The 17171-nt window shown below is 40.8% G+C and overlaps 2 protein-coding genes across 2 annotated transcripts in view; one reads left to right on the top strand and one right to left on the bottom strand.

Annotated features, from left to right (window-relative positions):
* Window positions 1-546: 546 nt before the first annotated feature.
* The window catches only part of HOMER2 (homer scaffold protein 2), a 60133-nt gene continuing 43508 nt past the window's right edge, over window positions 547-17171 (bottom strand). Inside the window, exons 4-9 of the mRNA XM_054078269.1 lie at window positions 10098-10190; window positions 8886-9025; window positions 7161-7317; window positions 4744-4854; window positions 2229-2309; window positions 547-884 (exon numbers count right to left, since the gene is read on the bottom strand). Of these exons, the coding sequence (XP_053934244.1) occupies window positions 696-884; window positions 2229-2309; window positions 4744-4854; window positions 7161-7317; window positions 8886-9025; window positions 10098-10190 (771 nt within the window). The 3' untranslated portion in view covers window positions 547-695. The remainder of the gene's footprint in view (window positions 885-2228; window positions 2310-4743; window positions 4855-7160; window positions 7318-8885; window positions 9026-10097; window positions 10191-17171) is intronic.
* RAMAC (RNA guanine-7 methyltransferase activating subunit) overlaps window positions 12922-17171 on the top strand; it is a 73355-nt gene continuing 69105 nt past the window's right edge. Inside the window, exon 1 of the mRNA XM_054078275.1 lies at window positions 12922-12925. The gene's annotated coding sequence lies outside the window, so the exon portion shown is untranslated. The remainder of the gene's footprint in view (window positions 12926-17171) is intronic.

The raw sequence follows: 17171 nt of genomic DNA on the forward strand, positions 1-17171 counted from the left end.
TCACCTAAGATGCATGACTTGAAGAGTTGAAATTCATTTCTACAACACTGACTTCGTGCTGTACGGGTTCAGGCAAGTACATGCAGCCTGTATCGAAGGTTAACTGAAAGCCACTGGATTTTTTTTTGGTGAAGCAGGCCCGACTGACATGGTCCCTACAGATTCTGGTATGTGTGTGAAGTGATTCACTTGACTGCCATTCATCACAGGCACATTGTACAAACTGCAGGAGCTCCAACTAATCTTCTCTCTGCTCCACCAAGGAATAAAGTGGATGTTGCTAGGAGTGCCGATAGTCCGGAGAAGAAAAAGACTTGTTTTCTGTTTCTATGGTTGCAACAGCCCTTAAGAAAGATATAAATTTCCCTGCGACAACTAACTGCATATTCATTTCAAGGCAGATCTAGATCCAGATTCCTGAGACAAAACCCTCTACCTGCTCCCAACCCCACGAAGCCAGAGCAGCAATACTGAAAGTTTCTAATCTCAATCGAATTCAGTGAGCAGCATGATTGGTTTGGAAAATAAACAAATAAACAAAAAAAACCCCACCCCCCATCAAAATTTTCAGCCTCTATGTACAAAAACAATGCAAACAAGTGGAACATTCTAGTTATATTTTGCAAAACACATGTTTGGGATCAACAAAACGTCAAACATCCAGATCCTAGATTACAAAAAATATCTATTGCCATCTAGTTGTCAACCCCAAGTTTAGATAGTCCTTGTCGGAAATCATGTAATTCATCTATCTTCCCATCTAGTACATCTAAAAAATTCTTTAATTCAGTTTTAAGGTTGGTCTGCCTATGTTTGCTCTCTTCAACTTCTGTTCTTAGTGTTCTGACTTTCTCTTCAAGATCTTTGTTCTTTTTCTCAGCAGCCTTAAAGACAAGAGAGACAACAAGATGGTTATAGAGAAGAAAGGTGAACAGCATTTAATCAGGTAAAGCAACAGACGGCAGCCAGGCTGTAAAAGTTTGCTTAGACTTCTGCAAACTGATTAAGACAAGTATCTACGAGAGCAAGTGACATTGGCTAGTCAGATTGAAAGGAAAGAAATACCACGCAGGAAAGGACACAGATTAACTGGAAAAGATGCTTTGCATCAGATTTTGTCATTTGGTTCATATTTTAAAATCCAGCTGGATTTAAATCATGCACTGTGCATATATTTCTGTCATTGCTACAGTTGAAGAATTAGACACTGTGCCACAAATTACATACAGAATTATCTACGGTGGTTTAACTTTGAAAAACAAGCTTTGAAAATACTGCCTGAGGAATAATATTGCTTTATTAATCACTTTTGAACCTACTGGCATCTTTTTAAAGCTCCACTTTGCATGAGCACCTAGAACAGGGCAGCCACACAACACTTGCCTTGCCTTCTATTATTCTCCTGTCTTATTAACTCTTCCGCCTACTGTTCTCCATTTCATGAGTGTAAGCACGTGTTTATTCTGACCAAAAGCCATACACAATGTGTTTCCCATACTGGATCAAACTAAATTTAAACTAAATATATATTTTTACCATTTTCTTCATCTGCACTCCACAGCACCCTTCTAAGTGATTTTAGATCATTTAGACTATCAGAGTGATAGCTTACTTGATTGACCGGTTTTATTTCATTGATGAGACTGCCTCCATTTTTTCTCCTTTCATGTATTAGATTAATTTATTGCATTTAACAAGCCTTGACTTCAACAAGTGATGCCCAAAGCCCAGCTTCATGTGCAAAACCGAGCCACAAAACCTAGCTGTGCTTTTGCTGGAAAAGAATGATACAGCGTGCAAAGGCATCCTCAGGTGAACTTTTGTTCCCTCGTGATGTGTAGCTACACTCATCTGCTTCTTTCCAAAAAGCCTTCCCTGGTGACACTGCAGGAATTAACCGCAGGTCTCGGCTGTGGTGTAGCTCCACAAGCTCAGAGCAGAACAAATATGGGACACGGGGTAGCCTGGAATCTGTGGGAGACGGAGGCAACCTGATCTCAGGCAAACTAATTTCAGCAAAGAGCAAGACAAAGCAATGGAGCTATTTAATTACTCCTGTGCTGGGAAGGGCACAGTGTATTTTGCGCGTAGTTAGCATTTTTTGGTTTTGCAAGCAAGAGCTCTTTTACATTCCAACATTGAATTCAGAACAGAGACAAGCATATAGTTAAGAGAAAGAAAATTAAGACCTCAACTATTTTAAAGTTAATTTCATTGCTGAACTGTACCTGTAGTTGTTCAGATACAGATTCACATTCTGACATTAGCTGTGGTATAATTTCACCCTGCTTCCGCAGCTCTTCCAGTTCCTTTGAAAATATAAAAGAAAAAGATTATTAATGCATGCTTCAATTTAAAACATAACAAAAATTTGAGACTATGAAATGACTTTGCATATTTTGTTGTATTCTGCAAAGTATTTGGATGTAAAATAATCAAAATCGCATGTTTGCATTCCAAAACACATTAATTTTCTACTAAAATAAATTTTTGCACTATGTATTTCTAAAACAGAAAATGTAATCCAATCTCAAGCATGAGTACCACTAATTGTATTAAAGAGATCTTAATCTAAAATACATACCTATGCAAAAGACACATTCAATAAGGGAGAAATGTGAAGGGCTGTAATGCTACAAGCAATTTATAGATGGTAGCAAAGAGCAAATTAGACATGAATTTACAATGATATATGGCAGCAAAAAAAGGCCAAAGGCATTACGAGCTGAATATATGGAGGACTCATTACAGAGTACAGCTGTAATGGACTCTTCTTCCCTGTAAAGCTCCAAGAATCCCCCACTGAAATTTGTATTCAGTTCTGGCATCTCTACCAAAATTGAGAGGACAAGCTGAAGGAGTTCACAAAAAGAGCATGTGATGTGATAAGAGATCATGTCTCTGATGGAAATTAAGAGAGCTGAATACACCAACACCACAAACTAACACCTCCGATGTGGGTAGTAGGGAAAGACTCAAAGAAAGACTATACATTTTACAGAAGGATTGTCAGAGCATCTGAGAAAGCACATTTCAAGGTCCAAGAAAAACTGTGCCTTGAAGTGAGTGGAGGAGTCTCCTCCAGAAATTGTCCGTGTAGGTGACAGTCTCAAGAGTAAACAGGAGTATATCCTCTCTGAGCTGTACCGAGACAGGACAGCAAAACCAGTCCTATCTGAAAGCAGATTCCTCGGCTACGAAACGTGATTTCTTCCCTGACAGCTGAACTTCAAGCACGATATGCCTGTAACAGAATCCATAGGTTGAGCTCTTCTGCAGAACAAGACACCACTTTCTCTCAAGCTACCCTGATTCCCACGCATATATATCCGTATATACATAACTAATGCCTAGGGGCTCACATCTCAAAACATATTATCCTATATGCACTTGCTTGCTCTCTCTAAATACACACTACTATACTGCAAATTTCCTATATATAGTATAATGCAGTGTGTGCATATTTATATACATAGCATATATATTGCATATGGCATATGTTATATATATGAATATAAATATTTCACTAGATAGCTCTGTCCTGACACCTATGTCTTTAAATTTCTCTCTCCTTCGTAAAGAGGACATCAACAGCTCCTCTTACACAGCAGCGTCCGTAAGCAGACTTCCCGCTGGTTTGAATTGCAAACCACAAAAAGGTTACCTATGGGTGGTTTAGACCTAATCAAGAACCTGCTAATGTAAGCATGCAGTTGGAAAACAAGTTAGTATATTGTCAGTGTAAATGGAAGATAGGCATGTAATATTCACAAGTCAATCAATTTTCTGGTTCATTTGGTACCATAAAAATATGACTCTTGTGGGAAACGCTGGCAGAGAATAAGGGTTATTATACATGCTATTACCACAGAGAGGTTAGGGAGAAAGCATGACATTTTCCTTTGAAATATGAGGCTGAAAAACATATTATATTTATAACAGTGCATCAAAATCCATCTCCCTAAACTATCTTCTTGTGCCATCTAAAAATCCCCTTAACAGCACTGCTTTTAAGAGCATCGGCAGAGATGCTGTAATGGCACATGGCAAACTACTGCACCTGCTGACAGCTTCTTCTCTCCAGCCAGCACAGGGCATTTGGTCACTGTAACAAAGGAATAAAAACCAAGGATCCCATTATTTTCCCCACTGTTTAGGGGCTCCAAGTCATCAAAATCATTCTCCTTAGAAAAATGAACACCTTGTATGTCAAAAATTACAAACTGAGATACTCTAAATGAACCCAAATTTGGCATAAGTCTTGAGATCAGAGGGAGACTGTAAACCACCACAGCTGAAGACTACAAGCCATCCAGATAAAGAACCAGGACTTGTTACACCAATGCCAAGTTATTTTGTAAATGATATCTTTTAATGATGGTCCTGATGTCTGTGGGAACTCAGGACATGGGGACTGGCAACCGTAACTTTGTTCTCAGCATAGGTCTGTCTGGCTTTGGGCAACTTGTTTCACCACTCAAGCTCTTCTTTAGAAGTAAAATGTAGTATATGTACTAGGGTTGTGCTCGTTAACCACTGCCAAATCAACGTGTGCTGTCACAGTTCATAATGCATCATGACACTGAGACTCTGGAACTCTATCAAACTACTGCTAAACAGTTGGACATCGAAAATCTAGAAATGGCACTGAGGCATTGGCTTCTTCCAGTTGTACGTGAGCGAGTCCATAAATCTACATCCCAAGTAAGAAGGAGACAGAATTTCTGTGTTCTGGGCACTTACCAGCTCTTTGTCCTGAAGCTCTGTTTCCAGTTCCTGGAGACGTCTACTCAGCTGTGCGTTTCTTTCCTTCTCTTTATTTATTTCATTGCACTGTTCCTCCAGCTCTTCAATCTTTAAGAAATGTCAGACATTAAGTGAAAATCTTCGAATTTTTGGATATCTGGGGCAGACCACGGCTGATGTAAAGGGGGATTGCTTCACTCAGCAAAGGGAAGCACGGACAATTTTAATTTGTCGTGGATCTGTTTCCTAGATCATAGCCCTTGATTTACTGCAAGAAAATTATTGCTTCTTCCCTTAAAAACAGCCAATTTGCACAACCACTAGTAAGCCCTGGGACTGTGTATTCTCTCTTGCACAGTATCACAGATAATTACCCAAGAATGCGCAGAACACTGAGCAGCTGAAATATGTGGGGCTGAGGATAAAATCTGCACTTCACTTCTATGCAACCATCACAAGACTATAAGGGATAGGTTTTCTTAATGCAGCAAGAAGAAGGAATCTCTTCAGTGCTCCCAGCGTTGCCTTCTCCAGGGCTGCTTATTATTCTAGCTGGAGTACGAGGGACACAACATCAAAACTTTGGAGGAAGAAACAGTTCAGAGCAACGTACGCTGCTTTGTTCTCTCACCCAGGGACGTGCTTTGCTTTCTCCACACCTCCTCCTGCCAGCTCTGGACTTAGCTCCCAAGAGATGCACTTCCCACAGGCTGACAGGCAAGCTCATTAAAGTATGTATTTTAATTCTCAGCTTCATGTTGCTTTGGGATTATAAATTCCCTCATTTGAAGGTAGAGCAATATGCAAAAAATCCTGACCCAATTAATAAAGGAGAAGGAACTTCCCAGGGCACTGCAGTGTTGCAGCATGAGCATCGAGCAAGGGACCTACTTGGGGGAGAAGCTCAGAAAACCTCTCTGCATAAAAAAAGGCAATGCATTACACAGACAGCATTGCTGCACAGCCTGGTTAGTCACCGGTATGGTGACTTTGCAGCTGTAGTAAGGCAGTGTTTTGATAATCTCTTCATATCTAGGCTACAGCTATTGAGATGTGGCATGTTTCATCAGTTAATGAGAACCAATTTTCCCTGCAACAGTACAGAGAAGTAAAAAACTACAAGTTAGTATTTAGTCATTAGTAGAAAGCAGCAAATTATGCTATATATCGCTATATACTGTTCCAGTCTCACTTTTCCTCTATCCAAAAGAGACTGGCTATAAGAACCCAAATCATGTAACAATTAATTTCTTAAAGTAACATCAGTTAATATAGGTCAGGTTTGATCTCTGAATTATCACTGCGCACATCTAAAATATGTGAATAGGTAGAGAGTATCTGCTTGGGGAAAAGGTTGGTCCACATAGATTTTCAGTGCCAAGAGGTAATCCAGGCCACCTCCAACGCTGAAATACTATTTGCAGTCTACTGACAGACAAAAACATAAAAGATTTCTTCCCCTTTTTGGAAGCAAACACTAAATAAATAAAACAAAATTCTCACCAAACTGATACAATCTGATTCCTACACCAAATGCCCAGTGATCCATCTAAGCAAGCAGGGAAAGGGCCCAGGTTTCTCAAAGACACTTAGGATGAATACAGTGGAATTATCCCTGTAAGTGGTGCTCAGGGAAAGCAGGCTCCTCCATTCCCAAGTTGGTGCCAGCACCGTGTGGGGCTGCTACCAGATCTTGACAGAGAGCACAGTATTATTTGACGGACAATGCCAATGACTACTCTAAACCGAGGCTTTAAAAAATTAAGCATCTCAATTGTTCTCTGCTGTAGCTGCTGCTCACCCACTGGTCTTACACTACTGAGAAACACTGTGCTAAGTAATGCAGGAGAAAAGGCTTTTGACGATGCCCCTTGGCAGATTTCTGGACCAGATGTGCCCCACGTTACCCTGCTCACAGCCGATGGTGCTGAGGACGTAACTCACATCCTCATTCCCTTCCCAACGTCAGGATTTACTTCTAATACAGAGTGCTTTCCAGCTTGGCTTCCTGTGGGTAACCAGGTCATAACCTCGCCTTCTACTCATTCATCACCCGGCAATATTTAAGTGAGTTTCGAAAGGGATATGCAATAGTACTCCCACCTTTAAAATGTTTCTGTTTTATCACCCCAGCCAGCAACCCCTGCTGGCACCAAGCCTCCCAAATCAAGAGACAATGAGCTTCGCTTGATGCAGCAGCACCAGTCCGCCTGCTGATCCTCAGCCCTTTGAACTTCCCTGCCTGCTGGGCACAGAGGGAAGCAGCTGCCTTAACCCCTCCGTCCACCTCCCTTTCAAAGACAAGATCCATCTCCTAAGAGACACAATGATAAAATAGCAGAAATCCAAGAGAAAGAGCAATGGCAGGAGCAGCTAATTGAAGAAGCGGCTCTCCCGTGGGGATGCTCTGCTACCTTGCTCCTCAGCTGGTCATTTTCCTCCTTGCAGGCTGAGAACTGTTTCTTCCAGTGCTCGATGCTGGCTGCGGACTCCTGCAGCGCCGTGGTCAGCCTGGCGTTGCTCTCCCGCAGGGTCTGCAGCTCCGTCTCCCATTTCTTCACGTTGGAGGAACTGAGAAAAAAAACAACAGGGTGACATTAGGTGGCTTTACCTTATAATCCTGCAGACCATCATTCTTCACCTGACTGCAAACTCATCCACCCATGGAGTGTGTTTACCAATGATCTGTTGTCTATAAAACTAAGTATGCTCAGATGTAGGTGCTTGGCCCTGGCCATTGGCCACCTAAGGAGAACAGAAGCCTTAATTTGACTGTGTCTGCCAAAACAAAGGGGTCTATCAACTCGATTAACAGTGACCTGCGTGCCTGGAACAGAAGTCCTGCCGTCAAAGCAGGCTGTAGGGTTAAGCTGACAGCTGAGATCCCCACTGGTTGCAAACACAGGTGTTACCCCAGTGCTGTGCACAGTCAGCGCTCACCTCCAGCGCGGCGCAGCCGTGCCTCGCTGAGCACCCGCTGGGGACCTGGTACCCTGCAACAAGGTGACTCTACGCATTTGCAGATGGTACAATAATTCAGAACAGAAGATGCCATGGGGTTAACAGTACCTATAATTGATATTTTTTTTTAATGCCCAGTCTTAAAAATAAATGTGTTACATAATTCTGAAGAATTAAACTGCTCATTCCCCAAAGCCTCAAGCTGCAGTGTAGAGCACGAGATTAGAGAGTAAATGGAAGGAAGGCTCTGAAGGTCCTCACGTGCTAGTTGCTACTGGCCTGTGGAGGTGTCTTCAGCAGGAGGAACAAGCAAATTTACGATTTGAACTAGATTACGCTATTGAAATATCACTAAAGAGAGAAGATGTACAGCAAATATAATATATGTAACCTTATAATTGCTCACTGAGTAATGCTGCTTATGGTGCTGCTGCCTTATTCTTTAAATAGCTTTTTAAGAGTAGCTTGATCCCGTTAGATTTTCTTTCATTCACGGATATATTCACATGCAAGATGCAGACAAGGCAAGATCCCAGCAGAGACTTGTTCTATTTTAATGTTGGAACTTTGCATATTCCAACGCCTGTATTTTCACTACAGCTGCAAATTACACTTCTCAGCATTTTCAAAGAATTTTATCAAAGTATATAGCAAAAAACGTGACTTCAAGGGGCATTGTCCACCACTTTAGAAACACACTGCTAAGACCTCTGAGCAGCCCAGTGAAACGATTTTTCTCACTTCAACTTTTTACGGTTCGGTTCATTCCCTTTTATGATTTTAAATTTCCATATCTATTTTCATCAAAGTAAATGCAGCGAACTCAAAGAGGAAGAAGAGATTGGCTTCGCATGTTATCAGTAGCAATTGCTCCCCCGTGGCTTTAATGTTATTTCTGTGGCTCTAAAACTTCAGAAATGAAGGTGTTTATAAGAGTTGGCATCAGCAGAATAGGAGAGATCTTATTTCATCACGAACAAGATCAGGAAAAAACTAAACAGTAAATATCTCTCAACTGAGTATTCGGAGGTAATTGATAAAATCTGTTCATTCATCTACTCCGCTGCATCATTTGAAATTAATGCAATTGCATTTAAATAAATTCTGTTAATATCATTCGCCACCAGATAATGACAGCACGCTATTCCGATACAATTTAGGTATTAAAGGAACTTCACCTTTGGGCTAGAGCAATTTTTAATTTATCATTCTCAGACTTCAGATGTGCCTCAGCAGGACCGCCGTGTGATGCCTTCTCATCATCTGTCCCATTCACACTAGATGCTCGAGTGGAAGATGGTGTTTCACGTCCAGATTCCTGCAGCACAACACACAAATGAACACTGGGCATCTCCTGCATCATCAGAACACCAATTCCTTTGTAATCTTGATCCCACACTGCGGAGACGTAGGCTGTGTATGCTTTCCTGGCAGAACAGTGGTAATAAACACATACCCTCTACATCTTGGCTGCAAAACTGGTCTATTTAAAAGAACGAAAAAATTATGATAGACAAAATGGAAGTTTATTAAGTGTTCCAGCTGACAAGGCATGTTATCATTGCTTTTATAATACAAAACGTTTTCTAAAGGTTGCTTTGTTTATTTTTAAGATAATGAAACAATACGGTGTACCTGGAAGCACACAAAGTCCAAACCAAAATTAATAAAAAAAAGAAGATTCTACTCCCTCAGAGAGATCCCATCCATAGACTGCTTGGTGCTGACAACTAACAGAGAACAAAGAAAGTAAAGCATAAAGGCCATGACCAAAGTCTTTACAAAATGAGTATCCAAAGTCAGCCTCTCACACCAATACTGGCGAACCCCACGAAGGGGGTTAGTTGCAAGACTAAGAGCATTCACCAACTTTTTTTCTGTCCATGCACCTGAATTTCTCTGTGATGAAAATTTGTCTACCTTTTCTCCAAACACCAGCCCAGACCAAGAACATCTGCTGAATAGGGTTCATTCTTACGTAATGCAATGTGTAGGAAATCAGAGTGAACCGTTCATAGAGACTGGGATAACACTGAATTCCTTCTATCTGTAAGAAATCCAGATCTCCCTGGGCATGGAAGCACTCCCCAGTGATCCCAAGTATGTGTAACAGTACAAATCAAAGGATGTACAGCTTTCCCTGCTACTAAAAGAGTTATAACAGCTCAAGAACTGCTGAAAAAAATTAGATATAAATGAAAGCAAAGAGCATGGATGGATGAAAAATACTCTTCTGACAATGTTAATGCCCAGCAGCTGACAATTACCTTTGGCAATCTTCATTTTATACACTTAAACCTTGCTGTCAGAAGCTGGTACAGTCCATTAGAAAATTTAACTTTAAATTATTTATCCTGTATGCTCACGGGTATTAAAGCTAAATTACAAACCTGGGAATGATTGCTCGAGGTCTCAATTTTCTCTTGAGATCTGTCTCTTGCTAGTTTGGCAGCTTCTTTTACTTCTTGGAATTTCTCTGCAAACTGAGAAAAGCATGACAGATATTTATTAAAATGATTTATCACCTATTAAACTGTTCGGATCACTATTTATAGGGTTCATAGATCTCTTAAAGTGAACAACTGATTTTGATAATTTAAAATTTTTGGCAAGAAAAAACATTTTAATTCTTTGGCAGGGAGGTTCTTCCAAAAGGAACGGGAGTGTTTCTAAAAGAGGGACGTGTCTGTAGCTCTGGCAGATCACAGTAAAAATCCACGGAGAAAAAGAGAAGCTATTAGCATCTTCTGGTTTGATTTGGTTTTGTTTATTTCCTCCCCTCTCCTCTCTTTTACTCAATGCTGACAGTCTATTAAAGTTGAAAGGATAAAAGACATATTTGGATTATCAATGTCTTCTATTCCTAAGAGCAAGTCAATTAAATTAAAGAATGCAAATGAGTTCATGAGAAATCTGCAGGATACGAGCAAGAGATTATCAAGGCATAGAAAAAAGGAGAAAAAGATAGATCTGAATGTACAGTGGGGCCATATGAAAACACAGCTTTTCTGGTCTAATTTTCTTATTACTGGTAAAAATACAGGTAGCAAACATCAAGGAAATGCTTCCTGTAAGAGGGTTATATCAAACTGGGGGAAAGGAAAGATAAAGGTGGAAAAGCAATAATGCCATTCTCTACAAGTTGCCGTAGGACACCTGCTCCGAAGCCAGTGTGGCACTTCTGCAATACAATATTACCACAGGCAGTCAGTGGTGCAGAGTTTTAAACACTTTAAACAGTATTTTAAGTTTTAAAAGGAAGACCGCAAAGATGGAAGAAAAGGCATAATTCATAATTTATTTTTTTAATTAAGATATACCCAGTATGAGAATAGTAACTTTGTCTTTCTGCTAAAGCAGAAAGGTCTTGCTTAGCTGAGCTTTGAGAAACTTGAAATGCTGGAAAGGATTATAAGTAAAAATATAAATAGATGTCTTTTATCGCACAGTTTGTGGATTAAAGGCTTGCCTCGGATAATTCAGAACGCTTACGACAAAATTGTAAATAAAATCATGAAAAAGCCATCATATTTTATAGTCAAGGAATGGGAAGAATCATTATCCACTTACTAATCTCATCTTCTATCTTTTAGTTTTACAGCAGGTACTTAGTATTCTCTCTGTAAGGGACTATAAAGATTGACAAAACCAAATCTTCTCCAACTGATCTAACAGAAATCTGGATTTATATATGGAAGCACCTGTGTTTTGTAAAACACATGCAAATGGAAATTTCCAACAAACACACATACATCATTTTTAAACACCATGGATGAGCACATTCTCACAGCCGAGTGAAATTCTGGGTATAGACTATGATCCGTGGTGATGCTTATGAATGATGATCGAGCTCTTGAATCCAATTGTTTTCTATACAACAGCTGAAACTGCATATGCAAAGTATGTGCTCTCGGATGGCAGTAGTTGCTATCTGATGTCACATGCAGTCACTGCATGCACAAATTACTTGATTACTTTTCTAGCACTATAAAGATCATCAAGAACGACTACATTATATTTTCACCTTAAGTGATTTAACTCAAACTTGAAACAAAATGTATCTCCTGCTGTTACAAAACCGCTATAACAAACGGATTATTTCTAAAATATTGTACCAACAGTAAGTTCTACACTCAGGTTTCCTGCAAATAGTAAAGGGTCTCATTTGAGTCTCTCATTTACAATAAATCTTTATGGGCAAGTATGAAAAATTTATGAGGGTTCTTCATGGACTATATGAAATATGAAAAGACAAAAAGAATTGGAAGTGATCTATCAAATTTTATTTTTGCAGCTATCTTCATAAAGCACAGAGGAGACTGCTGTGAAAAATTATGTGAGCTGAGAAAAAGAAGGATATTTTTCAAAACTTCCAGAATAAGAAATTGTACGTGACTGAGCAAAGCAAACGCTCAATATAACAATGATAATGATCTCATAGCATCATAGAGTTCAGTCATGTCTCTAGTTTACCAACAAGTATTTAACACAGAATCATAGAATAGTTTGGGTTGGAAGGGACCTCAAAGCCCATCCAGTTCCACCCCCTGCCATGGGCAGGGACACCTCCCACCAGCCCAGGCTGCCCAAGGCCCATCCAACCTGGCCTGGAACACCTCCAGGGATGGGGCAGCCACAGCTTCCCTGGGCAGCCTGGGCCAGAGCCTCAACACCCTCAGCGTGAAGAAATTCCTCCTTATGTCTAATCTAAACCTGCCCCCCTCCAGTTTATACCAATTCACCCTCATCCTATCACCACAAGCCTTTATGACTAATCCCTCCCCAGCTTTTCTTGTAGGATGATGAGCCCTGGCACATATATTTGCTTTTACAAACAAATAGGTATCAATAATTGAATTTTTCCCACCGTCTTAGTGACGCATCTTCATCTTTAAAAGTCAAAATATTACCCCTCATTCTCATCTTTGTTTCAAACTTGAAGACAGCTGTAATGGAAACAGACAGTGAAATACTGTCTTTGGTTTTCGTTTTACCCCATACACTTGGAAACAGTCAGTCCCTAAAGAGTTCTGCTGCTGCTTCTACTTTATTCTTAGCTAATTAGTACCTACTAGATTTTACTAACAGTCTATTTTTGAAAGCTACAGAGGATCACTTGGCTTGTTATGAAGGTAAAGCCTTTCGTTTGATTACTCAACACAGTGGTGACAGCCCAAACTTGTGTAGCATTACCAACGCTAATTGTTACGGCAGCGGACCAGACGTTTCTGAAGCTACCCAGCTCCTGAGGCCACCTGCGAGAGTGACGGCATGGCCACAGTGTCGAATCCCTGGCAGAAATCAGTGATGCTTTCTCTCCAGTAACTGATTTCTTCTGTCCCAAACACAAATCACTGAGACTAATACATCACGTGCCGCCACCAGGATCTACGTAAACTTTCAGCTATCAAACCACTGCAACAACACGGAGTGCTTTTCAAATACGAAATTCCTAGTTAAAAAGTGCAAATAGTCTTCTATTTAGAAAATGAAAACTTGGTAAATATGGTCTCGAGGGGCAACGGGTGTATAAATACTTAACACAAAATTTAAAGAAGTTATATTCCTCCACCTATTTTCACTCCCTTCATCTTCCCTCTCCTCCACCAGACAAAGTTCCCCAAAATTAGTAAAAAAGACTGGAGTAGAAGAAACACCAGCTAAACACCACTCCAATAATCCATTATGGATTATATGACATGTCTTCCTACGCAGCAGGAAGCTGTGAGGCCAAGCTGCAATATGGAAAAGATTTGCAGCTACCAACACTTGTGAAGGCTTTTAGTTTAAGGCTGTTGCAGCCCACGAGCCCTGGTTTGATTATGAATCTTGGCCACTGAAATGTAACGGGGACTCAAGGATGCTACTTTGCATATCACAAATTATTTAGAGGCTGTTCAAATCTGCAACCAGCTTGTCACCCGGACAAAAAAAAAAAAAAAAAAATAGACCTTCTGAACATTTTCTACATTAAAAAGCATTATTTTGTATGCATAAATTTTAAGCTCCTGATCCAGCATAATATTTTATGTCTCCTACTGTCAAACTGTGCCAGCGTCAGATGAAACAGCTGCTCCCACCCAAAGCAGTCTCATAAATTTTTCATCGCCCTCTCGGTTTGCAGAAGGCTGGGTGATGCGATGGGTGCCGTGACCCACAACGCCTGTGTGGTTTGGTGTGGATTCCTCTGGATGAGCTCTCAGTCCCAGGCAGACTGGCAGCAAACAAGGCTATTTACTCCAGCAAGTGGCTGGTAATTTGCTCTACTGATGCAGGTTGGACCGGGGGGGGGGTCCGTGCTGCGTGCTGGGGGCAGGAGCTGCTCCAAGCTTTCTCCCCTGTGACAGAGTGCCTGGCAAACACCACACACATAAGGTATATGCATGCATAGAAATAAAGTCCGGTGTTGCCCAAATGTAACAAAATGATGTGTAAAGCCTGGGTTTCTCACCAGTATAAATCTCTGTCCCTACGCTCTTGATGACCTCCAGCTCCTCAGACAGCACATCTGCACCGAAGCATCTTGAATGATAGCAGAAATTTTACTTAACTGCTTCACGTGCAAAACACATCACTACGTTTACAGCACCAGCCCTGCCTCTTCATCACACCCAGGCACACCATTAATTCTCTTTCAATTCTTGCTTCCATTTGGCTGTAGCAATGTTTCAATAACTTCTTGAGACCTTTTGGAGGCACAGGGTAGGAAAGGAGACTCTGTGAGTTCTGCAGGAGGAGAAAAGGACCCCGAGTAGGACATCAACTTGCATTCTCCCAATCAATGTGAATAGTAATTAGGTTACTAGGTCACTGAAAGCAATTTTCATTAATGGCTCATGTTTAATTTGAACTGCTTTTCCCTATAGGTATGGATTAATGCTTAAGTATCTCGAGAGAAGCAAGGCATTAGAAAGAGGCAATATCTCCTATTAGGCCAACCAGTATTCTTAAAAATGTAGATGTTTTTAGGTATGTTAACCTCTTATTAAATCTCATTATTCTTTATTGTTTTCAGTATACATTTTTTTTCAGCTTTATTTATTTATTTATTTTCAGTCAGGGCTATTGAACTCTGATTAAGAGGTGTTTTAGTGTGCCCTGCCAGTTCCTGACCAAAAGCTTCAATTACTTCCAGTAAAACTGGAAAGCTTTAATTTATATCTTTTATAAGAGTATAATATCATCAACATAAAATGAAACTTGATTTTACTATTCCCAATACATTTAGACATCTGTAATCTCTCCACCATCTCTGATCTTTTGTACTAATGGTTCACTAATTAAACTGAGGAGCATGGATGGTAAGGGATTTCTTTGTCCCATTGCTTTGCATGGTGGTAATAAACCAGGTTTTCTAATATTTTCCAGCTAGATAACTGTCATATTTCTCTATTTTTTTTTTTACTTTATCTTATCAGAAGTGCTCCCCTTAAACTCCCCTTCAATATACTGACCAGAAAAAGTCTTCCTGCTGAGCTATGAAGCTTTTCCTGCAAGTAGGAGGCTGTATTGTTGGCAATGGGCTCTTCAGTAGATCTGCAGTGCAAACAGATATGCAAATCGATGCGGGAGAATCACACCCGGTGCCCAGGTCCCTGTGTCCATTAGGTGTTGTTTTCAGACTGCCTCTAGTCCAGATACGCAAATGTTAAAGAGCTGCTTTCCGTTACCGGTGTTAAGTTTATTCTAAGGACATCATTGGACAGATTTGGAGAATATGTTAAAATCACTCTGACTAGCGTGCAAGGACCTCCGAATGTACCTTGTGCCTCACTACACCTCTCTTCTCCTGAGCCAGTTTCAGCGTCATGCTGCTCCACGTGTGACGTACATTTAACCTCAGTCAGCACTGAGGTACCGTGTGGTCACTCGTCGCATTGCAGAGGTGCAAGTTCAGTCATCTGGGATTAAAAACTACTATCCAAAGGTGACAGTTCTTTCATTTGGTGTCCAAAGGCTGCACTATATCATGCTTATCTGTTACTAAAAACAAACTATTCCCCTGGATCCACTTTAATCCTGCCGTGTTTCCATACTATTTATTTAGCTACCGTAAACACGTCTCTGCCACAAGAGTGTAGAATATGCACAGCTGAACTAAGCGGTCCTCTACACTTGAGTAAGCACCATGAAACATAACCAGCACTAGAGCCTTAGTTTTGCATGTGATTGGTTGTGTGGCCTTAGCATCCCATAACAGCAGATTATTGCCATGGCACTTTTATGGACAACCCAAGTCCAAAACTAATCTAATGTGAAAAGTAAACCATGCTTTATCTTTAAGAAATAGTTGCAAAAAAAAAAGCAGTTCTCTGGAAATTGCAAAACCACAGTATGTCAGACTCAGTAAAATAAATTCCTATAACAATTCAGTTGATGAAAAGGTCCTCCTTCCATCGCAACGGTCTGCCTTTGCTATTTTAGAGACAAGAAATGCCTCGTTCTCCTGATTCTTTTCATATCAAAGCACACAAGAGGACAGGAGCATGAGAGACCATGTGCCCTGCCCAAGGACACAGTGCTGAGTTAATAGACAAAACCCAGTGCCAAGCAGCCACGCTTCAAGTGTCAACCTATGTGTTAGATAAGGAGAGGGTTTTTTACTGCATGAACAAACAAACATCTCAGCTTTTGATGAGCACTTGGGGAGACCACTAATCTGATGATGAAGGATGTATTGTAAACTACTGGTTATTCATGACAAGAGGCAGCTCTAGACTTTACAAGCCTGCTGTTGTAGCTAATCCCTGGCCGAGTGAAGTGTTCCATTAATACCAAACCCACGTTTGAGGTGCAGCTCTTGAGACACAGCTCTGACAGCCAACCTGGCATCAGACCTTCCCAGCTACTCATCCTCCACCTCTGCCATAACTCACCACCTCCTCCGCAGGTCTGTGATAAAACCTCTTTGAGTCAGGACTGCAGATATCATCACTGAGCTTAAATGTCCAAAATGCAGTATTATTTTATCTCAGATCAGTTTACCGTGTCTGCTGAGAGCAGCCCCACCCACAGCAGTATCTGCAAAACCAGGGTACCAGCGAGCCCCAGGGACTGGCACTGCTGCTACCAAGTTAGCAAGTCATCAAAACATATGTTTCTGAGGCTGGGACTGCAACTCTCTTCTTTCGGACACATTAGGCAGCCCTAATGCCAACAATTCTGGCATATCAGTGATTCTCTTCGTTTTTGGTGTCACTTTCAATTGAAATGAGCACACAGGGCAGGGAGATACCACAAAATGCTTCAGAGTTCAGGCTGCTTCTGTAAACATCCGAAAACACCAATGTTTTCAGCCACACTGGGCAAGATACTGTTGAGATCATCCCACTAGTACCGGTGCCCAGATTTGATTTAGAGTTTTAACCACAAAGTTTGCAATATTGGCTGCTTCTGTATATAGAGGCACTGGGTAATTAGAGGAGACGGGCAACTTGCACAGATGAAGAGGACTTGCAGACGCA

The sequence above is a fragment of the Cuculus canorus genome, chromosome 12 (genome assembly GCF_017976375.1).
Source record: "Cuculus canorus isolate bCucCan1 chromosome 12, bCucCan1.pri, whole genome shotgun sequence".
In the NCBI taxonomy this organism is placed as follows: Eukaryota; Metazoa; Chordata; class Aves; order Cuculiformes; family Cuculidae; genus Cuculus; species Cuculus canorus.